Here is a 25,895-nt window from a genome sequence, read left to right as displayed (position 1 = left end):
ACGAGGCTGCCAATTCGACTGATTGGTCCTCCAGCACCATGAGCAAGGGGCCGGGGATGAGTAAAGCCACACCCTCCTGGAGTTTGGGAAGACCCTGTGTGTCAGGTCAGCCTGGTCCCGCAGGTGCCATTTCCATGTAGCAAGGAGGCACCTGCCTGTGCTTGGGGGGAGGTGTCCTGAGCTGTGGTATGGTGGGGATTGGAGTCCACAGGGGTGCTGCTTCCACTCAGTGTGGGACCCTCAGTTTCTAATCGCGCTCAATAGGCGGATAGCGTTTGCCTTTCTACGGGGCATATTGAGCTGCTCTTTGGGGCTTGTTGAGTTCAGAACCCCATGGGCAACCAGGTGGACCATGTTTTCTCCTGAGACTCCACGAGGCAGAGTGGGTGTCGCCAGAGCTTCCTTGCAAGAGTGGGACATGGTGGCATGGTGTGCTGGGCCACCTGCTGGGGCGGGCGAGGGCTGTGGAGCCTCCCCACTGAGAGGTGGTTGCTTTATAGGTTATGGCAGAAAAGGGTCTGGGTATTAGAGTAAGATATGGAAACTCTTGTCTCCAAAACATGAAGAATCAAAATAAAAGTGTCCGTCAAAGACCTGTGGGTGGTAACAGCGTCAGCAGTTTATGTTTAACGATTAGTAGGATCTGCTGCACCTTGACCAGACAGTGCCTAAGAATTTTACTGAAGGCACCGGCCCCTGTATTTTATGTGGGGTGATAGCATAACCCTTTTTTTTTTTTTTTTTTTTTTTTTTTTTGAGACAGAGTCTCACTCTGTTGCCCAGGCTGGAGTGCAGTGGCGCAACCTCGGCTCACTGCAAGCTCCGCCTCCCGGGTTTACGCCATTCTCCTGCCTCAGCCTCCCAAGTAGCTGGGACTACAGGCGCCTGCCACCACGCCCGGCTAATTTCTTCTATTTTTAGTAGAGACAGGGTTTCACCGTGTTAGCCAGGATGGTCTCGGTCTCCTGACCTCGTGATCTACCCGCCTCGGCCTCCCAACCAAAGTGCTGGGATTACAGGCGTGAGCCACTGCGCCCGGCCTCATAGCTGTTTTTTGTTTGTTTGTTTGTTTGTTTTTGCGACGGAATCTCGCTCTGTCACCCAGGCTGGAGTGCAGTGGCGCGATCTGCACTCTGACTGCAAGCTCCACCTCCCGGGTTCACACCATTCTCCTGCCTCAGCCTCCCGAGTAGCTCCCAGGTGGCTCATGCCTGTAATCCCAGCACTTTAAAAGGCCAAAGCGGGCAGATCACTTGAGACCAGGAGTTCAAGACCAGCCTGGCCAACATGGTAAAACCCCATCTCTACTAAAAATACAAAAATTAACTGGGTGTGGTGGTGGGCACCTGTAATCCTAGCTACTTGGGAGGCTGAGGTGGGAGGATTGCTTGAGCCTGGAAGGTCAAGACTGCCATGAGCTGAGATCATCCACTGTACTCCAGCCTGGGCAACAGAGCAAGACTGTCTTAAACAAAATAAAATAGGCCAGGTGCCGTGGCTCACGCCTGTAATCCCAACACTTTGGGAGGCTAAGGCAGGCGGATCATCCGAGGTCAGGAATTCAAGACCAGCCTGGCCAACATGGTGAAACCCCATCTCTACTAAAAATACAAAAAAATCAGCAGGCATGGTGGCGGGCGCCTGTGATCCCAGCTACTTGGGAGGCTGAGGCAGGAGAATCACTTGAACCCGGGAGGTGGAAGTTGCGGTGAGCCAAGATCATGCCATTGCACTCCAGCCTGGGCAACAAGAGCGAAACTCTGTCTCAAAAATAAATAAATAAATAAATAAATAAAATAAAGGAAGGTGAACTCCCGAGGGTTTGTTCGTGATTCCCTTTATTTAAAAGCTTTCCCTTTTGTAGGCTCCTCAGGAACTACTGTGACTTGGGCCCCCTTATAAAGTACTGAAAGTTTTTCTTGTCCCAATTAATAGAGTAGTAAAAGGGTAATTGTCCCCTCAGAGTGGGATAGTCCCTGGAGGACCACCAAGTCCCCAGGCTAAGGGATGAGGAGGCTGCCATTCTCTCAAGTCGGGAAAGGAGGGAGGGTATTAGTGTTCTGTGAGAGCACGCTGTCGAGGGTCCTCAGCCTTCAGAAATGCAGCTGCATGAGCCCAGGTGTTTGACGGCCACTAGCTTGTTTTCTGGTTGTCCCATGATGAGGGCGTTGGGCACAGCCGCCCAGCGTGGGGGCCCATGAGGGTCCGGTTCTTAGTCCAGGGATTTGGGGAAGGGTTTCCAGGTGCTCAGGGAAAATAATGGTGAGGCCTGGGTCCCGCTGTGGGGGGCCAGGGTCAGTCGAGGTCGGGCTGGGGGCCCTCAGCAGGCGACTGCCGAGCACCAGGAAGCAGCTGCCCATGTCTCACCTTTGCACGAGTCTTGTCCAGAGCTGCCGTGTGACTGAGAGGAGCCTCTTCAGGACTGGAGATAGTCCCAGGGTACCCCGGCAGTGGCATTCAAAGAGACAACAGACCCCTCTCGCTGTCTGCCATCACTCAGCAGGAGGTGGGTGTGGTCTCCAGGGCCACTCCACAGTGAGCTCTGGCTGTTGTCACTGTGGTGGGCGGTTGAGTCTGGGCCACACCTTGAGTATCCGCGGCAGGGAGGCTCCGAGTGTGCCCGTCCTTCCCGCCCGGTGAGACTTCCGTGACCTCGTCAGTGGTTTTTCTGATTTGTGGGCATGGGATTGGCCACATTGAGGGACAGATGTGGGGGATGTGGGCCAGTGTCCTGGAGGAATTTAGTACACATTTCTGTGGGAGTGAGTGCTAACTCTGACCTGGTACTAAATGCTCTCAGTAGCTGGCCAGCCCCCTTTTCACTCTGGCAATACAAAAATACAAAATCTCTCTTTTTTTTTTGAGACGGAGTCTCGCTCTGTTGCCCAGGCTGCAATGGGGTGATCTCGGCTCACTGCAGCCTCTGCCTCCCGGGTTCAAGCAATTCTCCTACCTCAGCCTCCCAAGTAGCTGGGATTACAGGCGCACTCCACTACTGGCCAGCTAATTTTTGTATTTTAAGTAGAGATGGGGTTTTACCATGTTGGCTAGGATGGTCTCGAACTCCTGACCTCAGGTGATCTACCCTCCTCAGCCTCCCAAAGTGTTGGGATTACAGGCGTGAGCCACCATGCCCAGCCAATGTAAAATCTCTTTTTTTTTAAATTTTTTTGAGACAGAGTCTTGCTTTGTCCCCTGGCTAGAGTGCAGTGGTGCGATCTTGGCTCACTGCAACCTCTGCCTCCCTGGTTCAAGTGATTCTCCTGCCTCAGCCTCCCGAGTAGCTGGGATCACAGGCATGCACCACCACGTCTGGCTAATTTTTGTATTTTTAGTAGAGACGGGGTTTCTCTGTGTTGGTCAGGCTGGTCTCAAACTCCTGACCTCAGGTGATCTACCCACCTCGGCCTCCCAAAGTGCTGGGATTACAGGCGTGAGCTACCACGCCCAGCCTGCAAAATCCCTTAAGACAAATTTGAATTTTCTACCATAGAGGAATTTTGGTCTCCAGTTCTAATTCGCCCGTCTCCTGTGATTTTGACGTTTGAGATTATTACCAGAAGAATCTGAGGGTGACCTCTGTGTGTCCCTACCTTGCAGGCAGCGCCTCCCTCTTCAGGGTGTCCCAGTGACCTCTGTGGGACCAGGGTCAGCACCCACCAGCGCCATCATTTTCTGGTGTCAGGGTTGGCCCCCAGGCCCCAGGACCACAGGGCCAGCGGCACCAAGTAGAGTTCATGCCGTTGCTGTGAGCCTTACACTCATCTCAGAGCCAGGTGGAGGCCTCCAGCGTCCGGTGGGGCAGGAACCGGGTGCTCAGGGCATTTGCTTTTGCCCACCAGTCATAGCCGGTTTGTGCCAGGGATTAGACCCGTGACACCCGCTGGAGTTGGGGGACAGGGCCGACAGCCACAGGGACAAAGCATGGATATTTGCAAGGGGTCATGGCCAGCTCTGCAGGGGTCGCCTATGGTCTGGGGTCTGCAGTAGACCTGGATACCTGTGAACGCCACGGGAGGTGTCCTTACAGCCAGGAGCTCCGCTCGGCTGAGCGCTGGGACAAAGGAAAACACCAGGCAGGTGTGGCATGGGAAGGTCCCAACAGAGGGACTGTGGTCTGAGTGGGCGCCTCCTGGGTCAGGATTTCGGAAACACAGAGCCACGCTTACCTGCCCAACAGTCATTCAGGCTGCACAGTTTAGGCATCTGGCACGTGCAGCCTAAGATTCTGCCGGCTGCGGAACAGACCTAGCGGCATCTCTGTCTTCCCAGATGTAGTTGTCCCCACTGGCAGTGATTTTAGTCAGCCAGGCACAGCTGAAGCATCTCATGCTAAGCATGGGTGCGCTCCCTCCCAGCAACGGTGTTAGCTGTTCCAGGGTTTTTCTTTTTTTCTTTTTTCCTTTTGTTTCTCTTGAGAAAACCTCTTCAGTGATCAGACACAAGATGGAAAATAAAGATTTTCTTACGTATAGGTCTTGGGGGTACATGGCATGCCTGAAGGCCACATGGAGGTCGGCGCGAGGAGAGGATGGAGGGCGAGTATCTGGGGCATCTGCCTTCCTGGGTTCCAGGGTATGAGTGGAAGCCCAGATGGAGAAGAGGGGTGCAAGGGTTTGAAGCAAACACGTCCAAGGAGGGCTCCTGCTCCATGATCAGTCCAGGTTTTGCATCCAGTCAAGCAGCTGTGTGCAGGTGGGGTTGTAGCAGTGGCCTCTGACCCACAGGGACTAAGAGGGAGGGGTTGGGAACTCAGGCCGCTGCCAGAGGCCTCATGGCAGCCGGAGCTCATGTCAAAGAGCATAGCACATGCAGAGGCAGCTCAGAAACAGGCCTGCTGCACTGTGGTCTGCTTTAGAGGTGGGGTCTCAACATCTTGCCCAGGCAGGTCTCAAACTTTTGGCCTCAAGTGATCCTCCCACCTCAGCCTCTCAAAGTGCTAGGATTACAGGCGTGAGCTACCACACCCAACTTAAGTAATATTTTATCAACATTTTTGTTTTGTTTTGTTTTGAGATGGAGTCTCCCTCTGTTGCCCAGCCTGGAGTGCAGTGGTATGATCTCGGCTCATTACAACCTCTGCCTCCCAGGTTCAAGCAATTCTGCCTCAGCTTCCCGTGTACCTGGGACTACAGGCACATGCCACCACGCCTGGCTAATTTTTGTATTTTTAGTGGAGACAGGGTTTCTCCATGTTGGCCAGGCTGCTCTCGAACTCCTGACCTCAGATGATCCACCCGCCTCGGCCTCCCAAAGTGCTGGGATTACAGGTGTGAGCCACCCCGCCTGGCCTTTGTCAACAATTTGTTACATACAAGCAAACTATTACTGCTGCTAGTATTAAGTTACCTACCGTGGTTTGTTTTTGAGGTCTGATAGGTTCTGAGGCTGTCCAATGTATTTTTTTTTTTTTTTGAGACGGAGTCTCGCTCTGTCGCCCAGGTTGGAGTGCAGTGGTGCGATCTTGGCTCACTGCAAGCTCCGCCTCCCAGGTTCACGCCATTCTCCTGCCTCAGCCTCCCAAGTAGCTGGGACTACAGGTGCCTGCCACCACGCCCAGCTAATTTTTTGTATTTTTAGTAGAGACGGGGTTTCACCGTGTTAGCCAGGACAGTCTCGATCTCCTGACCTCATGATTCCCCCGCCTCGGCCTCCCCAAGTGCTGGGATTACAGGCGTGAGCCACGGCGCCTGGCTTGGCTCAGTCTAATGTAATTGGCCAACTTGTCTTTTTACTGTGACCTGTCAATCGTGCATAGGTTTTGAATTATCTAGAATTGATGTACAGCACTTTTTCCCCCAGCATGTTATGGACGATTTCAGACATACATCAAATTTGGAAGAACTTTATAGTGAAGACCCATACACCCACCACCAAGGTTCTGTGTTAACATTTATCATGCTTGGAAATCATGTTTCCCTATCCCACTATCCCTCTACCAGACCCATCATGTACTTTGTTTTTGTTTTTAAAGTAAATTGCAAGGCTGGGCACAGTGGCTCACACCTGTAATCCCAACACTTTGGGAGGCTGAGGTGGGCGGATCACTTGAGGACGGGAGTTTGACACAAGCCTGGCCAACATGGTAAACTCCGTCTTTACAAAAAAATAAAAAAATTAGCCGGGCGTGGTGGCGCATGCCTGTAGTCCCGGCTACTCGGGAGGCTGAGGCATGAGAATCACTTGCACCTGGGAGGCAGAGGTTGCAGTGAGTTGAGATCGCATCATTGCACTCCAGCCTGGGTGACGGAGAAGGACTCTGTCTTAAAAAAAAAAAAAAAAAATGCAGCTGTCAGGACATGTCCTTTATTGAATTTAATTTTATTTTTACTTTTAAAATTATTGGGCCGGGTGTGGTGACTCATGTCTGTAATCCCAGCACTTTGGGAGGCCGAGGTGGGCGGATCACCTGGAGTCAGGAGTTTGAGACCTGCCTGGCCAGCATGGTGAAACCCTGTCTCTACTGAAAATACAAAAAATCAGCAGGGCGTGGTGGCTCACGCCTGTAATCCCAGCTCCTCAGGAGGCTGAGGCAGGAGAGTTGCTTGAACCTGGGAGGCAGAGGTTGCCGTGAGCAGAAATCGTGCCACTGCACTCCAGCCTGGGCAACAGAGCAAGACTCTGTCTCAAAATGCATAGATAACATGCATTAAAATAACCAAGAAGCAGCACTAACAGGACGCTTCCTTTAAATACATATGTGTCATTAATTGGAGATCAGTGTTTGTTTACAGTTTTTTCTTTTGAGGTGAAAATTATATAAATGAAATGCACAAATCTTAAGTGTGAATTTGCTGAGTTTTAACAAATAGACACACTTGTGTAAACCAAACCTCTATCAAGATATATAATGTTATTGTTGCCCAGAAAGGTCTGTCGGTACACAGTATACCATTGAGGAAACACACACTTTTGGAGCTGGAGGAAGACAAAGAACTGCATAGTTTCGTGAAACTATGGTTCTGATAGCCACTGTTTGTGGTCATTTTGACTAAAGTGTTGACTGAGATATTCTAAACTTGCAGGGGAGCAAGGCTCTTGTGTGTGGTTTGTGCCAGACTTAGACCAGGAAGCAAGGTGGCCTTAGCTCATGGCCCAGGCATCCCGTGGATGATGTCAGTGTAGTGAACCCTAACATCGTGGGGCTTCCTCGGTCCTCCGGAGGAGCCATCATCTGGAAGCATTTAAGTCCTGTTGGGGCAGTTGGAGGAGAGTCCGTCTTCAGTCTTAATCCCATGTGGCTGCACGACACAGTGCCCAAGGTGCTGCTGTCTCCTCTGAGGGGGGCGGTTCCCACGACCGTCACTGGGTGTCTGAATAGCATGAGATCTTGAGTAAGATCTTGTCAGCCAACTGGGAAAAGATGATTCTGTTTTTGTTTGTTCGTCTTTGAAGGGGCAGTGGTGAGCACAGGTGCCCTGCTTTAGAAGTTTCGAGTATGTGTCGGGGGTGTCCAAGAAGGAGGTTAGTGATGGGCACCCCCGAGAGCCACAGGCTCCGTCCTGTCCTGCCCTACCGCCATGTCTGACCTGGCCCGGCAGGCGTCTCTGGCAGTGCCTCCATGTGGACTTTGTATCCAGGCTGAGTTTCAGTCGTGTTTGTTGGGAGTCCCTTGGCAGGGCCCTGCCCTGGGATGCCTCGTCACAGCGTCACATGCCAGTGTCACCCCTGGGATGCCCCGTCGCAGCGTCACGTGCTGTGCTTTCCGTGGCTGTGTTACCACGGAAGGCCTCTGGGCGGCAGCAGAGCCCACCCTTGCTGCTCTTTCAGTCCGGGGATTGGTGCTCTGGGCCCCGCGCCTGGAGGGTCCTTTAGGCCAGGTGGATAAAACATGGCCTCTCCACTTACCTGTTTGTTTCCTGAGTTCTCTTTTGGCACTTTTCAGCCGATTCTGGTGATGTACGAAGGGAGAGGCACTGCTGGGCCTGCCATACAGCTGCACAGTGAGTGAGCGGCCTCGAGTTGGTGGGTGAGGGCACCCGCTCCTGGGAACAACGCCAGCCCTGGGTGGGCTCAGCCCTGCCTGCAATGTTGAGAAACTGTTACAATTGAACATCTTTATCTGAGTAGTCACAAAAAACACATGTAACATGTTGATAGCCTGATGAGAGATCTGTTTTGGTTTTGGTTTTTCAGAGACAGGGTCTCACTCTGCTGCCCAGGCTGGAGTGCAGAGGTGCAGTCTCAGCTCACTGCAGCCTCCACCTCGTGGGCTCAAGCTCTCCTCTCATTTCAGCCTCCCAAAGTGCGGGGATTACAGGCGCGAGCCACCATGCCCATCCCAAGAGATCTATTTTTAAGCGTGCAGTTACATTGATATGAGACATCAGGGAGGACCCTGGCATTTAAAAGGAATCTTAGGCCGGGCGCGGTGGCTCACGCCTGTGATCCCAGCACTTTGGGAGGCCGAGGCGGGTGGATCACGAGGTCAGGAGATCGAGACCATCCTGGCCAACACGGTGAAACCCCGTCTCTACTAAAAATACAAAAAATTAGCCGGGCGTGTTGGCGGGCGCCTGTAGTCCCAGCTACTCGGGAGGCTGAGGCAGAAGAATGGCGTGAACCCAGGAGGCGGAGCTTGCAGTGAGCCGAGATCGCACCACTGCACTCCAGCCTAGGCAACAGAGCAAGACTCTGTCTCAAAAAAATAATAATAAAAATAAAAATAAATAAAAGGAATCTTATATGCTTGCTAAAAGGGCACTACGCATGGAGAAAATGACATAAAAATTTTTTTTCGTTTTTATCCCAATTTTTCATTTGACTTTTATAACCAGGAGCTTTAGGAGTGAACTCGTATTTTTAAATTTTAACATGAATATAGGTCAGGCACACTTCATTTTATTCCACTTCACTTTGTTGTGGCTTTGCAGATACTGCTGCTTTTTTTTTTTTTTTTTTTTTCCATAGATGGAGTCTTGCTCGTCACCCAGGCTGGAGTGCAATGGCGCGATCTCAGCTCACTGCAACCTCCACCTCCCAGGTTCAAGTGATTCTCCTGCCTCAGCCTCCCAAGTAGCTGGGATTACAGGCGTGCGCCACCATGCCTGGCTAATTTTGTATTTTTAGTAGAGACAGGGTTTCACCATGTTGGCCAGGATGGTCTCAAACTTCTGACCTCAGGTGATCCGCCCCCCTGGGCCTCCAAACTGTTGGGATTACAAGTGCGAGCCACTGCACCTGGCGAACATTTTTTTTTACAAATTGAAGGTTTGTGACGACCTTGTGTTGAGCAAGTCTGTCAGTGCCATTTTCAACAGCACATGCTAACTTCTGTCTTTGTGTCACATTTTGGTAATTCTTGCAGTATTTCAAACCTTTTTTTTTTTTTTTTTGAGATGGAGTCTTGCTCTGTCGCCCAGACTGGAGTGCAGTGGCGCGATCTCGGCTCACTGCAAGCTCCGCCTCCCGGGTTCATGCCATTCTCCTGCCTCAGCCTCCCGAGTAGCTGGGACTACAGGCACCCGCCACCACGCCCGGCTAATTTTTTGTATTTTTAGTAGAGATGAGGTTTCACCATGTTAGCCAGGATGGTCTCGATCTCCTGCCCTCGTGATCCGCCCGTCTCGGCCTCCCAAGGTGCTGGGATTGCAGACATGAGCTACTGCGCCTGGCCTCAAACCTTTTTTTATATCTGTTATGGTGCTCTGTGATCTGAGATCTTTAATGTTGCTATTGTAATTGTTTTAAGGGCACCATGAACTCTGCCCATATGAGATGATGAGCTTAATCAATGAGTGTTGGGTGTCCTGACCCACTGATCAGCCATTCCCTACCTCTCTCTCTCTCTCCTAGGGCCTCCATATTCCCTGAGACTCAGCAATATCAAAACTAGGCCAATTAATAACCCTGGAATGGCCTATAAGTGTTCAAATGAAAGGAAGAGTCACACGCCTCTCGCTTTATTGCAAATGTTAGAAATGACCAAGTTTAGTAAGGAAGGCATGGTGAAAACTGAGACAGGCCAAAGGTCAAAGCTGAGACAGGCCAAAGCCAGGCCTTTTGCGTCTGTTAGCTAAGTTGTGAATGCAAAGCAAAACTTCTTCAGGCGTGGTGGATCAAGCCTGTGGTCCCAGCTTCTCAGGAGGCTGAGACAGGAGGATCGCTTGAGCCCAGGAGTTTGAGGCTGCAGTGAGCTATGATCACATCACTGCACTCCAGCCTGGGTGACAGAGTGAGACCCTGTCTCAAAAAGAAAATAACAGTAAAAAGTAAAGTTCTTGAAGGAAATTGGGAGTGCTATTCTGGTGAACATATGAATGACAAGAAGGTACAGCAGCCTTATTGCTAATATGGAGACAGTTTCAGTCCCCCTCAAACTGTCTGGATAGAAGATCAAACCAGACACATTCCCTTAAGCCAAAGCTTCGCCTCAAGAGCAAGGCCCCAACTCTCTTCAATTATGCGAAAGCTGAGAGGGGTAAGGAAGCTGCAGAAGAAAACCTTGAAGCTGGCAGAGGTTGGTTCATGAGGGTTAAGGAAAGAAGCAGTCTCCATAACAAAAGCACAAGGTGAAGCAGCCACTGCTGATGGAGAAGCTGCAGCACATTGTCCAGAAGACCTAGCTAAGATGATTGATGAAGGTGGCTACACTGAATAATAGATTTTCAGTGTAGACAAAACAGCCTTCTATTGCAAGAAGATGCCATCTAGGACTTCCATAGCTAAAGAGAAGGCAATGCCTGGCTTCAAAGCTTCAAAAGACAGGCTGCCTCTCTTGTTAGGGACTATGTACACAAATTGTATTGTTTATTGAATGTTCACAAATCAGACCCAGCCATGGAACCAGCACAGATTAGGAAACAAAGCATTATCAGCTCTACAGAAGCCTAGTGGTGTCCCTGCTAGGCACTACTGCCCCAGGGATAATCACTGAGTTTTGCTTGGTTTTGAACTTTTTATAAATGGAATTTTACAGCATACACTCTTTTCATGTTTGGGTTCTTTCACTAAAAAAAATTTTTTTTCAGAGACAGGGCATCCCTCTGTTGCCCATACTGGAGTGCAGTGGCACCATCATAACTGACTAATGTCAAACTCCTGGGCTCAAGTGGTCCTCCCACCTCAGCCTCCTGAGTAGATGGGTCTACAGGTGTGCACCACCATGCCCGGCTAAGTTTTCTTTTTTTTTTTTTTTCTTTTTTTTCTTTTTTGGAGACAGAATCTTGCTCTGTTGCCCAGGCTGGAGTGCAGTGGCGCCATCTCGGCTCACTGCAAGCTCCGCCTCACGGGTTCACGCCATTCTCCTGCCTCAGCCTCTCGAGTAGCTGGGACTACAGGCACCCGCCACCGCACCTGGCTAATTTTTTGTATTTTTAGTAGAGACAGCGTTTCACCGTGTTAGCCAGGATGGTCTCGATCTCCTGACCTTGTGATCCACCCGCCTCGGCCTCCCAAGGTGCTGGGATTACAGGCGTGAGCCACCGCGCCCAGCCTATGCCTGGCTAAGTTTTCTAATAGTCTTTATTTTTATTATTATTATTATTTTGAGACAGAGTCTCACTCTGTCACCCAGGCTGGAGTACAATGGTACAATCTTGGCTCACTGCAACCTCCACCTTCTGGTTCAAGCAATTCTCCTGCTCAGCCTCCCGAGTAGCTGGGACTACAGGTATGTGCCACCACACCTGGCTAATTTTTACATATTTCTTAGTAGAGACGGGGTTTTGCCATGTTGGCCAGGCTGGTCTTGAACTCCTAGCCTCAAGTGATCTGCCCACCTCTGCCTCCCGAAGTGCTGGAGTGCAGTGGCACGATCTCAGCTCACTGCAACCTCTGCCTCCTGGGTTCAGGCAATTCTCCTGTCTCAGACTCCCGAGTAGCTAGGACTACAGGTGAGGATCATCACACCTAGCTAATTTTTGTATTTTTGATAGAAATGGGGTTTCACCATGTTGGCCAGGTTGGTCTCAAACTCCTGGCCTCAAGTGATCCACCCTCCTGGGCCTCCCAAAGTGCTGGGATTATAGGTGTGAGCCACCACGCCAGCCTAACTTTGCATTCTTGAAATAAACCCACTTGTTGATGATGTGTTATCCTTGTTACATATATGACAGGATTTGGCTTCTGAAAATTTTGTTTAGGGATTTTACATCCGTCATTGTGAATGAGATCAGCCTTCAGTTTTGTTTTCTCATACTGTTGTCAAATTTTGGTATCAAAGATGAATTAACCTCACGTACACTGTTGGAGCATGTAGCATCTCTCTTTTCTGGATGTAACTGATGAAGAATAAAACAGAATGAACAAATAACCAAAATGAAAAAGGAGGCACCACCTAGATATTTCAGACTATCATAAAAAGATATATTGGGCTGAGTGCAGTGGCTCACACCTGTAATCCCAGCACTTTGGGAGGCTGAAGCAGGAGGATTGCTTGAGGTCAGGAGTTGGAGACAAGCCTGGCAACACAGTGAGACCCTGTCTCTACAAAAAAATAAGGAATTAGCCAGACTACAGGTGGTGCACACCTGTAGTCCCAGCTACTCGGGAGCCTGAAGTGGGAGGAGCACTTCATCCCCTGAGTTCAAGGCTGCAGTGAGCTGTGATCACAACACTGGTCTCGACCCTGGCAACAGAGCAAGCCCCTGTCTTTTAAAAAAAGAGGCTGGGTGCGATGGCTCATGCCTGTAATCCCAGCACTTTGGGAGGCCGAGGCGGACGGATTGCCTGAGCTCAGGAGTTTGCAACCAGCCTAGGCAACACGGTGAAACCCCGTCTCTCTTAAAATTACAAAAAATCAGCCGAGCATAGTGGTGAGCATCTGTAGTCCCAGCTACTCGGGAGGCTGAGGCAGGAGAATCGCTTGAACCCAGGAGGTGGAGGTTGTGGTGAGCCGAGATCATGCCATTGCACTCCAGTCTGGGCAACAAGAGTGAAACTCTGTCTCAAAAAAAAAAAAAAAAAAAACAAGAAAGGAAAAAGGTGGTGGTGGATACATAATTGTTTGAGTGCTAAATAAATTGACTCATAATTTAAAACCCTTCCTCAGAAAAAATGCCAAGCCCAGATGGCTTCACCAACTTGTACTAAACAGTTAAGGAAGAAATAGCAACTATCTTACATATATATGTTCAATAAAAGTTGGTTTATGCTGTGCATATAATTTTAGAACCTGATTCTTTGTAATATGAGCTTTTCATTTAATTATATATCTTTCTATTATAATAATGGTAGAATTGTATTCCATTATGTGAATAGTTTTTACTGGGTTTAAACAGCCCCATTTTTGGACATTTGGGTTCTTCCTTGTTTCCCCCCAATTACAAAATGCAGCGAGCATCATTGTAGTCATTTCAACGTACATATGGCAGTCCACTTAGGATGAATCCTAGGGGAGTAGTTTGGGGGACAAAGGGTGTGTGAGATATCAGTTTTTTGGCTACATATTGTCAACTTTTTAAAAAAGTTATATTTTGGCTAGGCACAGTGGCCTGCACCTGTAGTCTCAGCTACTTGGGAGGCTGAGGCAGGAATTGCTTGAGCCTGGGAGGTCAAGGGTGCTGTGAACTGTGGTTGCACCGTGGCACTCCAGCCTGGGAAACAGAGCAAGACACTATCTCAAAAAAAAGTCATTTATTTACAGTCCCACCAACAGTACACGGCATGATTGTTGCTTTAATTCTTTTTTTTTTTTTTTGAGACGGAGTCTTGCTCTGTTGCCCGGGCTGGAGTGCAGTGGCGCGATCTCAGCTCACTGCAAGCTCTGCCTCCCGGGTTCACTCCGCCTCCCGGGTTCAGGCCATTCTCCTGCCTCAGCCTCCCGAGTAGCTGGGACTACAGGCGCCTGCCACCTCGACCGGCTAATTTTTTTGTATTTTTAGTAGAGACGGGGTTTCACCGTGTTACCCAGGATGGTCTCGATCTCCTGACCTCGTTATCCGCCCGCCTCAGCCTCCCAAAGTGCTGGGATTACAGGCGTGAGCCACCGCGCCCGGCCCTGGCCCAGATTCTTTAAATCAGGAACTCGATGGATATTTTTGTGCATCACAGCCAGGCCCAGGCCTTCCTGTCTGTCACTGCTAACTTACTTCTTCTGTCAGGTTTCAGCTTGAATGTCACTCCCGGCATTTTCTCTGACCATGTAGACTAGGTTGGGGCCAACAACACATTTACACAGTTTCTGTCACATGGTGTATCATTATTTTTAAGAACTTACTTGCTATCTAATTGAGTAGAACATAAGCTTCATGAGATCAGAGACTATATTTACCTTCCTGTATATTCCTTACCTAGAACATGCCTGGCCTTCTAAATATTTGTTGAATAATTTGCCAGTTTGATGGGTGAAAAATCATAATTTGTTTTGATTTGACTACTTTGATAACTAATGAACTTGAATATTTTTATCCTGTTGATTGGCCATCCCATCTTTACTTCTGAATTCTGCCTTTCACATCTTTTCCTATTAGAGCATCTGCCTTCTGCATGATGGTTTATAGGAGCTTCTACCACATTATGGACATTATGCCTGATGGAAGGTTTTCTCTAGTAACTCATTTATATTTTTCTTTAACAGATTCTGAGGTTGGGACCAAGAAGGAACTATCTATTTTAAACCAAAAATTTTCCGAAGAAGTAAAAACCCCAGAATTTGTATCAAGAAGACTCTTAAGGGATAATGCACAGGCCACTGAGTTTCGGGAAGCATGGGGCCGTGAGGGCAAACTCAAAGAGTGCGTGGGAAATTCTGCCGGGCAGAGTTTGAACAAACCCAGTATTCACAAGAGAGTTTTAACAGAAGCTACCGTGGGTAGGGAAAGATCTTTGGGAGAAAGAACCCAAGAGTGTAGTGCATTTAGTAGAAACTTGAATCTGGACCAAAATGTTGTTAGACTTCAAAGAAATAAAACAGGAGAGAGGGTCTTTAAATGTGATATATGCAGCAAAACCTTCAAATATAATTCAGACCTAAGTAGACACCAGAGAAGTCACACTGGGGAGAAGCCGTACGAATGTGGCCGGTGTGGGCGAGCCTTTACTCACAGCTCAAATCTTGTTCTGCACCATCACATTCACACTGGAAATAAACCATTTAAATGTGATGAATGTGGGAAAACTTTTGGACTCAATTCTCACCTCCGTCTTCATCGGAGAATTCACACTGGAGAAAAACCCTTTGGCTGTGGTGAGTGTGGGAAGGCTTTCAGTCGAAGCTCAACTCTTATTCAACATCGGATAATTCACACAGGAGAGAAACCCTACAAGTGTAATGAATGTGGAAGAGGCTTTAGCCAGAGCCCCCAGTTAACTCAGCATCAGAGAATTCACACTGGAGAGAAGCCGCATGAATGCAGTCACTGTGGGAAGGCCTTCAGTCGAAGCTCCAGCCTTATTCAGCATGAGAGAATTCACACTGGAGAGAAGCCCCATAAATGCAGTCAGTGTGGGAAGGCCTTCAGTCAGAGCTCAAGCCTTTTCCTCCATCATCGGGTTCATACTGGAGAGAAACCCTATGTATGTAATGAATGCGGCAGAGCCTTTGGTTTTAACTCTCATCTTACTGAACACGTAAGGATTCACACGGGAGAAAAACCCTATGTTTGTAATGAGTGCGGCAAAGCCTTTCGTCGGAGTTCCACTCTTGTTCAGCATCGAAGAGTTCACACTGGGGAGAAGCCCTACCAGTGCGTTGAATGTGGGAAAGCTTTCAGCCAGAGCTCCCAGCTCACCCTACATCAGCGAGTTCACACTGGAGAGAAGCCCTATGAATGTGGTGACTGTGGGAAGGCCTTCAGCAGGAGGTCAACCCTCATTCAGCATCAGAAGGTTCACAGTGGAGAGACTCGTAAGTGCAGAAAACGTGGTCCAGCCTTTGTTCATGGCTCCAGCCTCACAGCAGATGGACAGATTCCCACTGGAGAGAAGCACAGCAGAGCCTTTAACCATGGTGCAAATCTCATTCTGCGCTGGACAGTTCACACTGGTGAGAAATCCTTTGGATGTAATGAATATGGAAAAGCTTTCAGTCCCACCTCACGACCCACTGAAGATCAGATAATGCATGCTGGGGAAAAGCCCTATAAATGTCAAGAATGTGGAAACGCCTTCAGTGGAAAGTCAACACTTATTCAACATCAGGTAACTCACACTGGTCGGAAACCATGTCATTGCAGTGTGTGTGGGAAAGCCTTCAGCCAGAGTTCACAGCTCACACCACCTCAGCAGACTCGTGTTGGAGAGAAACCTGCTTTAAATGATGGCTCTAAAAGATACTTTATTCATATCAAGAAGATTTTCCAAGAAAGACATTTTTAATGTGATAAATGCAGAAGACAATTTAGCAACTGTTAACTTTACATTAGAAGATCAGATGGCATAATGAAAGAGAAATAAGGTCTAAATATTACTGGCAAAGTAAAATAAATAGTTCAGATGACTACTAAAGTCAAAGTCATTCAATCTGGAAGTAAACACAAGAGGATTCATTCTGGGAAATCAGGCTGTCTGTGTAAAGGGCACTGCTGTGCTCAGGAGTTGAACCGTGTGGTGCTGCATCCGGATACTCATGACGAATGGATGGAGGGCGTGAAAAGTGAGCCCAGCTGGTGCTCTGGGTCTACCCTACCTGACATCCTTCCAGTCTTATCCTTTGTTTCCTATCCAGGCCCAGGCTTGTGGCTGAGAACATCCACTTTCAGTCCCATATACCTGCCTCCAAGTGTGGTACAGAGAACTTGGGCCTGCTGGGGGAGCTTAGCCTTACTCTCTCCACCACCTCTCCCACCAACCCCCAGATGAACTGCAGGTAGACGTTTCTTCCTTGCTTGGAGCCCCAGTTTTTGCATTTCATTTTCATTAAAATGAAAGGTGGTTTGGTTTTGGTTCTAAGGAGCTCTACAGTTTAACAGAGAGAGGGACCTTAGGGGCCAAGAAAGCCCTACCAAGTATCTCCACTTTTGAAAATTGTAATTACTGATAAAAAATTTTTTAAAGGCAGGTTTATTGAAGCATAATTTATAAACAATAAAATTTACTCTTTTTAGTGTATAGTTCTTTGGGCTTTGACAAAAACATACAATTGTGCCACCACCACATTCCAGACATTGAACATCTTCAACACCACCCAGAATTCCTTTGTGCTCTCTTGTGGTTAACCCCTCCTCAACCCCAGTCCGTGGAAACCACTGGTTTGTTTTCTATCCTCTATCCATCACCTCACCATTTCCAGAATTAGTGTGCAGCTGTTTGCACGTGGCTGCTTTTACTGAACATGATGCATTGGAGTCATCCATATTGCCTGTGTAGAGTGCTTTTTTACACCGAGTAGCATTCCATTGTATGGATTGAGCCATTTGTTTATCCGTTCACCCATGGCAGGGTATTTGGGCATTTTCAGTATGGGCAACTATGATTAAAGCTGCCATCACTGTGTATCAACTACAGGCTGTTTTGTGAATCTAACTTTTCAGTTATCTTGGGTAAATAGGAGTGGGATTGCTGGGTCATCTGGTAAGCTTATGTTTAACATTTTAAGAAACTGCCAAACTGTTTTACAAAGTCAGTTGTACATCCCCACTGATGATGTGTGAGTTTAGTTGCTTTGAATCCTCACCAGATCTTGGTATTGTCCTTTTTTTTTTTTTTTTTTTTCGAGACGGAGTTGTGCTCTTGTTGGCCAGGCTGGAGTGCGATGGCGCGATCACGGCTCACCACAACCTCCGCCTCCCGGGTTCAATTCAAACGGTTCTCCTGCCTCAGCCTCCTGAGTAGCTGGGATTAGAGGCATGCACCACCACACCCGGCTAATTTTGTATTTTTAGTAGAGACGGGGTTTCTCTATGTTGGTCAGGCTGGTCTCGAACTCCCAACCTCAGGTGATCCACCCACCTCAGCCTCCCAGAGCGCTGGGATTACAGGCGTAAGCCAACGTGCCCAGCAGTATTGTCCATTTTTTAATATTCTAGCTATTTTAGTGGAGATGTAGTGGTATCCATGGTTTTAATTTGCATTCTCCTATTGACCATGGTTTGATCAGTAAGCATCTATTTAAAGAGTTTCATTGGGAAGTTTGAATAACACTGTAGTAGTTTCTCAGAGTGTGATCACCTCTGAAATTCTGATCTTCAATTCTTTTTTTTTTTCTCCTTTTTTTTGAAACAAAGTCTCGCGTTGTCACCCAGGCTGGAGTGCAGTGGCACGATCTCAACTCACTGCAACCTCCGCCTCCCAGGTTCAAGCGATTCTTCTGCCTCAGCCTCCCAAGTAGCTGGGACTACAGACGCATGCCACCACGCCCAGCTAATTTTTGTATTTTTCTTAGAGACAGGGTTTCACCATGTTGGCCAGGGTGGTCTCAAACTCCTGACCCCATAATCCGCCCTCCTCAGCCTCCCAAAGTGCTAGGATTACAGGTGTGAGCCACCGCGCCCGGCCTCTGATTTTCAATTCTGAGACTCTACCTGCAAGAATCTTTTTTCTTTTCTTTTCTTTTCTTTTTTTTTTTTTTGAGATGGAGTCTCATTCTGTCACCCAGACTGGAGTGCAGTGGCGCGATCTCTGCTCACTGCAAGCTCCACCTCCTGGGTTCACACCATTCTCCTGCCACAGCCTCCCAAGTAGCTGGGACTACAGGCGCCTGCCACCACGCCCAGCTAATTTTTTGTATTTTTTAGTAGAGACAGGGTTTCACTGTGTTAGCCAGGATGGCCTCGATCTCCTGACCTCGTTATCCGCCCGCCTCGGCCTCCCAAAGTGCTGGGATTACAGGCGTGAACCACCGTGCCCGGCCAAGAATCTTTTTTCAAATCTACCTTTCATTCCCTCCAGGTCTAACTGAAATATTTCCCCCCTTCAAGGAGCCTTCCTTAGTTAATCTCTCATTCCATCTTTGTTTTCTTTTTTTCTTTTGAGACAGTGTCTCACTCTGTCACCCAGGCTGGAGTGCAGTGAAGTGATCACAGGTCACTGCAGCCTTGACTTCCTGGGCTCAAGCACCCCTCCGACCTCAGCTCCCATGTAGCTGGGACTACAGGCACACACCACCATACCCAGATAATTTTTTAATTTTTTGTAAAGATGGTGTCACACCATGTTGCCCAGGCTGGTCTTGAACTCTTGGAGTCAAGCGATCCACCCACCTTGCCCTTCCAAAGTGTAGGTCTTACAGGCGTGAGCCACCGCGCCTGGCCTTACTGTTTTCTTAGGGAATTTGGGGTCACCGCTACATTTGGTTTAACATCCATTCTGTGATTTGCTGCGCTTATTCCCCCGCTCAGGTTCTGTCTCCCCCACTTTATTATTAAAATTCTTATCACAGAACCTCTTCCAAGTGTGGGAATTGCCAGCCTTAGTGTGGTCCATGTGGAATGGTCCACACAAAAGAGGGAGTGGATAGCACAGGCTCACCTGGAGGGTCCTGTCTCCCTCTGAAATGGATTCACTCTGACCTCAGGGAAAACACTGAATCTTCTTGGGTGTCTTTTTCTCCAGCTCTAAAATGGGGGAAAAAAAACACCTCCCCCACGTCTAAAAAATAACTCTCTTACCCTTGTATCCCACAGCACAACATTCATATCCCCACCATTTCAACTTACATTTTACTTTCTACCTCGTTACCCTACATTGTACGGAGAACTCTCTGCTGTCAGAGATGTTGCCTTATGCACCTTTTTATCTCCTGCACATGATACAGAACAGGTGCTTAGGATGTACTTGGGAAGGAAGGAAGAGAGGTGAAGGAGGCAGAGAAAGGAAACAGTGCCAAGAATGTGCTTTGTGTAAATGTGAACCTTGTGTTCTGCTTCTGCTCTGTCCATGAGCACACTGGGTACATTAAAATTGTTTTCTCCTTCTAATCTACTGGAAAGGTCCCACAATGATGCCTCCCTTAAGAGGCCCACAGGTATCACATTTACGTAGAATGGAAGGAAGCACCGGGGCATGGGAGGGCTTGTGGGTGGCTCTAACGGCTGTTGTGACACGTGCTTGCTGTGGACCCTGGGACTGAGGATGTTAGTAGGACAATTCATGCTTAAGCACCAAGAGAGCGAGGGAACACCTCAGGGGCTAAAAATGAAGACCGAAATGAAAGTCAGAGCTTCCCACCTGGAAACTGATGCTAGGACAGCTCTGGGGCCCGTTTACAGCCCCCATGAAGACAGGCCTGGGTGGCTTGAGGGTGATGGTTGGAACCTGGGCCCCTGTCTAAAGCTGGAACCCCAAAGGGTTGAACCCCCTGTATAAAGACAGACTAGGAAAAAAATCCACCTGCGCATAAGGAGATGCTGGGCAGTCTCTACAAGTTTAGGAGATGGAGATGGAGCTGGAGTCCTGGGAGTCCAAGGTGACTAGAAGTCAAAGGAGCAGAAGAAAACTAACACAACAGAAGTAAATATACTCAAGCAAGCATCTGGAGATACTAAAAACATCTAGAATCAGATATTTTAAAACTAAAAAGTGTCTCGTCCTATATTCTGTACCCCCAAAAAGAAACAGGAAGAAATACAGGAAGATATGGAACATAGGTAGGAAATTATAGACAAAATGACTCTTTCAAGCCTACTTCTAAATGGTTCAGAAAAAAGTGAAAGAGAAATAATATAGCAACAGTTAAGAACTGGTGAGTCTGAGTTAAGGTTATTTGGGAGTTCTCTGCATTATTGCAACTCTTCTTTAAGTTTAAAATTATTTCAAAATAAAAAGCTCAGGGAGGCCAGGCGTGGTGGCTCATGCCTGTAATCCCAGCACTTTGGGAGGCCAAGGCGGGTGGATCACGAGGTCACGAGTTCAAGACCAGCCTGGCCAAGAGGCCAGCCTGGCCAATGTGGTGAAACCTTGTCTCTACTAAAAATACAAAAATTAGCCCGGTGTGGTGGTGGGCGCCTGTAATCCCTGCTACTCAGGAGGCCAAGGCAGATTTGCTTGAACCCAGAAGGTGGAAGTTGCAGTGAGCCGAGGTCATGCCATTGCACTCCAGCCTGGGCAACAGAGCCAGACTCCGACTCAAAAAAAAAAGAAAGTGAAAAGACAGCCAGGCATGGTGGCTCACGCCTGTAATCCCAGCACTTGGGGAGGCTGAGGCGGGTGGATCATTTTAGGTCAGGAGTTCGAGACCAGCCTGCCCAACATGCTGAAACCCCATCTCTACTAAAAGTACAAAAACTGGCCGGGCTCACTGGCTCACGCCTGTAATCCCAGCACTTTGGGAGACCGAGGTGGACGGATCACGAAGTCAGGAGTTTGAGACCAGCTTTACCAACATGGTGAAACGCTGTCTCTACTAAAAATACAAAAATTAGCTGGTGTGGTGGCGAGTGCCTGTAATCCCAGCTACTCGGGAGGCTGAGGCAGGAGAATCGCTTGAACCCAGGAGGCGGAGGTTGTGGTGAGCCGAGATCGCACCATTCCACTCCAGCCTGGACGACACAGCGAGGCTCCGTCTCACCAAAAAAAAAAAAAAAAAAAAAGTGCAAAAACCATCCAGGCACGGTGGCGCACGTCTGTAATCCCAGCTACTCGGGAGGCTGAGGCAGGCGAATGGAGTGAACCCAGGAGGCGGAGCTTGCAGTGAGCGCAGATGGCGCGCCATTGCACTCCAGCCTGGGCGACAGAGTGAGACTCCGTCTCAAAAAACAAACAACTGAAAAAGACAACCCACGGTAGGTGAAAATGTCTGCAAACCATCTATCTGCTAAAGAACTTGTATCCAGAACAGAGAAACAACTCTTACAACTCAATAAAAAGACAAGTAATTTTTAAATGGGCAAAGGATTTGAATAGATATTTCTTCAAAGATACACAAATGGCCATTAAGCATGTGAGGTGATGCTTAACATCATTAGTTATCAAGGAAAAAAATCAAAACCACAAAGCGACACCACTTCACACCCACCAGCTATGACTATGATTTTTAAAAAAAAGGCCAATAACAAGTGTTGATAAGGATGCGGAGAAACTGTCATGTATGGCTGTATGGATGAACAGATACAGAATGGGAATGTACAATGAGGCAGCTGCTTTGGAAAACTGTTTGGCGCCCCCTCAAGAAGGCAAACCTGGAGAAATTCTCAAATTCAGACTAAGGCTTTCTTCCGGCACTTCCTGAGGCCATGCACGCATCCTTTGGGCCCTTCACCACCTTCCTGCACCCAGTTCCTTGTGGCCCCCGCTTCTCTGGGTCGAGGGCCGCCGCTGCTCATCTCTTCCTGGAACAGTCCTAAAGCCGCTGAGGCAGAAAAGGCCCAGCTCCCTCCACCCCGACGGGACGGCGCTGAGGTCCGATCCAAACGTGTTCCAGACTCCCCTGCAGGACTGGACCCGGCCACCCCGCGGCCTCTGCACGACGCTCACCCGGGCTGGCCTCCTCTTCTTCCCAGTCCTCACTGGCCGAGCCTGCGCCTCCCAAAAAGCCAAGATTACAGGAAGCCTCACCTCAGGGTCTGCTTCTGGGGACCCCACCCCGACGCGAATGGCCGGCATTGCAAGTTCTACGGCGTTTTGACAAACCGTGCTTAACCTCCACAGCAGGAAGTCCCGCGGAAACTCCGCGCGGCCCCCGCTCTCCGGCAGGTCAGGGCAGAGCGCGACTTCTGGGGGTCAGGCGCTTCCGGCGGATTTTGAAACGGGGGCTACAGCTTCCGGAACCCCAGGTTTAAGGCGCCGAAGAATCTAGGGCCACAAGAAACCTATGGTCAGACGGCAGCTCCCACCCCGCGGAAAACGCACGCTCTGAAAACGTGGCTGACGCGATGACGCCAGGTTTTCCCTCAGAAACGTTTCTCTTTGATCTTTCCGACCCATTTAGGGGATGCTTGAGGCAAAGGATTTCTCGCCCTCTACCCACTCGAGGCACTGGGCCAGAAATGAGGTGGAAAGCACTGGAAGAGGCGCGCGCCAGGGGCTCCTGCGGGGACCCCTCAAGCCACTCTCGGCGTCGCCCCGCGGACTCATTAGCGACATCCCCGGTGGGCGCCTCGCGTTCCCGCCGTAGAGGAACGATCAGGCGAGGCAAGGAAACGCCTGGCTGGGGCAGCGGGGACGTGGCCCCTCCCCACGCTTTTGTCTTAACCACCCCCTCGGGCGCGCTTCGCCGACCACGCGGCATTGCCGACGCCCAGACTCGGGCGCGGGGTGCAGCGGCCCTCCCCCACCGCTCCGGGACTGCGAGCGCTTCTGGGCATGGCCCCGCCACACGCCGCCACCATTGCGCCCACTGCCACTTCTAGGGGCTCCTCCGACGGTCAGGGATGTGCTGAGGCAACGCCGGGCGGGCAGCAGGGGCGAGTCCGCGCTTCCCTGGAGCCGAAAGGAGCACTGCGGCCGGTGACCCCGGGCAGAAACCTGTTGGGAGCGCACCGGAAGTAGCCGTCCACGGAGGTCTGCGCACCTGCTCTCGGTCCGCTCTGAGACACCCGGATGACCGCCCACTCGGTGGTTCAACGGTCCCCGACAGGAGCTCCGGGTCCGGGCAAGGAAGGGGCCAGTTGGGCTCTTAGTGTGAAGCGACTGTGGGACATCCTGGTGAAGACAGGACCTAAAGCCGGCAGAAGATGCTGTGATGTAGATGCAAATTGGGGCGTCTTGATGGTCAGTAATGCCACTGAGCTCGCGAGGTCACCCAGAGACAGTGTTGAGTGAGAAGCGGCCCTGGTGCCCCTGGGGCTGTTGAAGAGGGAAGAGGCGCCCTGGGCATGGAGACCGCGGGGGCGGCCCTGCGTGGGAGGGGAGGGACCCAGGGGCCAGTTGCCACAGAGTCCCTCATGGAACTAGGCCCCTGAGACCTCAGTGTTGCTCAGGACTGTTGAGTTCCTTGGAGAATGAGAACTAAGGACCGAAGGTAGGAAAAATAACTTGACTTCTCTGCAGGAAAAATAGGTATCTTGGGAATGTTTCCAGGTGGCTGTGGTTGATGATATCCACAGCAGGAGCCCAGAAGCAACATGTCAGAACCTTAGTCTTTTCACCCATTTGGGGAAAAAGTTATCTCCTGGTCACAAAGATAAAGTTGCCTTTGACCATTAGCCTAGTAAAGTCCACTGTGGTGGTAATGAGAGGTGAAGCCAGCTGGACTTCCTGGGTCGAGTGGGGACTCAGAGAACGTTTCTGTCTTACAAGGAGATTGTAAAATGCACTAATCAGCACTCTGTAGCTAGCTAGAGGTTTGTAAAATGCACCAGTCAGTGCTCTGTAGAGCCAGCTAGAGGTTTGTAAAATGGACCAATCAGCACTCTGTAAAATGGACCAATCAGCAGGACATGAGCAGGGACAAATAAGGGAATAAAAGCTGACCACCCTCCAGCCAGCAGGGACAACCCGCTCGGATCTTCTTCCGTGCTGTGGAAGCTCTGTTCTTTCGCTCTTCACAATAAATGTTGCTGCTACTCACTCTGGGTCCGTGCCATCTTTAAGAGCTGTAACACTCACTGTGAAGGTCGGTGGCTCCATTTTTGAAGTCAGTGAGACCATGAACCAACTGGAAGGAACCAACTCCAGACACAGTAACAGTAGCTGCCATTCATGGAGCACCTGCTATGTGCCAGGTGGTGCTAAGTGCTCTGTGTGTGCCAGGTAAGGATTGACATCACCATTTCACAGGTAAGAAAGCTGAGGTTGAACAAATTGTCTATGATCCAGATCCATCTGTCCCACTCCAAAACCCTCTTTTTACTCCCCCAGGCTCTCACATTCGATGTGGCTGGCCATCGTAGGGACAGACAAGAGACTGTCTTTAAATGTGTTACTGAATAATTTGGGAGTCGTTCTAAACTTCCATCAACTCTAAATTTATTGTCCCAAAGGGCATAGAATGAGATTTTAATGTCATGAGCAGAAACCTAATCATTCATTAGAGAAACACAGAGGAAACTAACATTCAGCTTGGACTCTAAGCCTTAGAGGAAAGAAAATGGAAAGACAAAGAGCCAGAAATGTACAGACACTGTCCAGGCACTGTCCACTCCCCATGTTCTGGTTTCTGTTCCTCCAGCTTCCCTCAAGACCTGTGCACGAATGGAGGTACAATCCCAGTGGCAACACCAGGGTTGCTAACAACTTTCGGGCAGATGTTAAGAATCTAGCCTCTAGCAGGGCTCAATCTGTGCCCTGACTTCTATGTCCACTTCCTGGAGTGTAGGGATCATCTCAGTATGAGGGAAGAATCAGGTATCAGAGCCTGCAGAGCCACAGTCCAGACTCTGGGCAGGTGAGTTTGCCTCTCAGTAATCTCCCTGCTGATCTCCCCAGTACAAGTGCGCTATGGCCCAGGTCCTTGACCACAGCATTCAGCCACAAACTGTGTGGGTTCTTTTTTTTTTTTAAACCATAAAATCTCATGTGAAGGAAAAGGAGCCATGAGGGTAATCAAGAAGCCAGTTTACAGTCTGAGGAACAGGGCAGCATACCTATGACACCCCTGGATGACAGGTGAGGAGAAGAGCCATGCACAACATGGAGCACAGTAACTTCGTGGGCACAGGGAGCTGCCAGGTGCTTCACAGTCCACGTACCCAGATGGCCTTGAAGAGGAATTCTGAAACCCTCCTGGTTCAAAATATCCTATAGCTCCCATGTCTCCAGGACTGAACACACTCCCCAGCAGGGCCTGCAAGGCCAGGCTCTGCAGGATCCCAGTCCTTCCCGGGTCCTCAGTCACACTCCCAACTCCATGGCATCTGAGAGAATCAGCCTCTTCCCAGCTCATCTGTGTTCCTTCTGCCATCATCTTGTCAATCCTTCAAGGCCCAGTTCTATCCCTTCATCCAAACCTTCCTCATCCCTCTTCCCCAATCAACCCTTCCCTTCACTGCAAGTCCTGTGGCACTTACGACCTTGGCAAGTGTCACCTGGCATCCAACGGTGTGCACAACAGGACAAGTGGAAGAGAGTGAGCCAGACACAAATCAGTGATGCACAGAAGCACCTGTTGGTGACAACAGCTGCTGTGGCTCCCCTTTTAT

The 25,895-nt window shown here is 49.5% G+C and overlaps 1 protein-coding gene across 1 annotated transcript in view; it reads left to right on the top strand.

Annotated features, from left to right (window-relative positions):
* The window catches only part of ZNF251 (zinc finger protein 251), a 34,001-nt gene extending 17,010 nt beyond the window's left edge, over nt 1-16,991 (top strand). Inside the window, exon 5 of the mRNA XM_004047704.5 lies at nt 14,519-16,991. Within this exon, the coding sequence (XP_004047752.3) occupies nt 14,519-16,257 (1,739 nt within the window). The 3' untranslated portion in view covers nt 16,258-16,991. The remainder of the gene's footprint in view (nt 1-14,518) is intronic.
* Nucleotides 16,992-25,895: the final 8,904 nt, after the last annotated feature.

This window comes from Gorilla gorilla, chromosome 7 (genome assembly GCF_029281585.2).
Source record: "Gorilla gorilla gorilla isolate KB3781 chromosome 7, NHGRI_mGorGor1-v2.1_pri, whole genome shotgun sequence".
Taxonomy (NCBI): Eukaryota; Metazoa; Chordata; class Mammalia; order Primates; family Hominidae; genus Gorilla; species Gorilla gorilla.
This window is presented reverse-complemented; position numbering and strand designations above follow the sequence as displayed.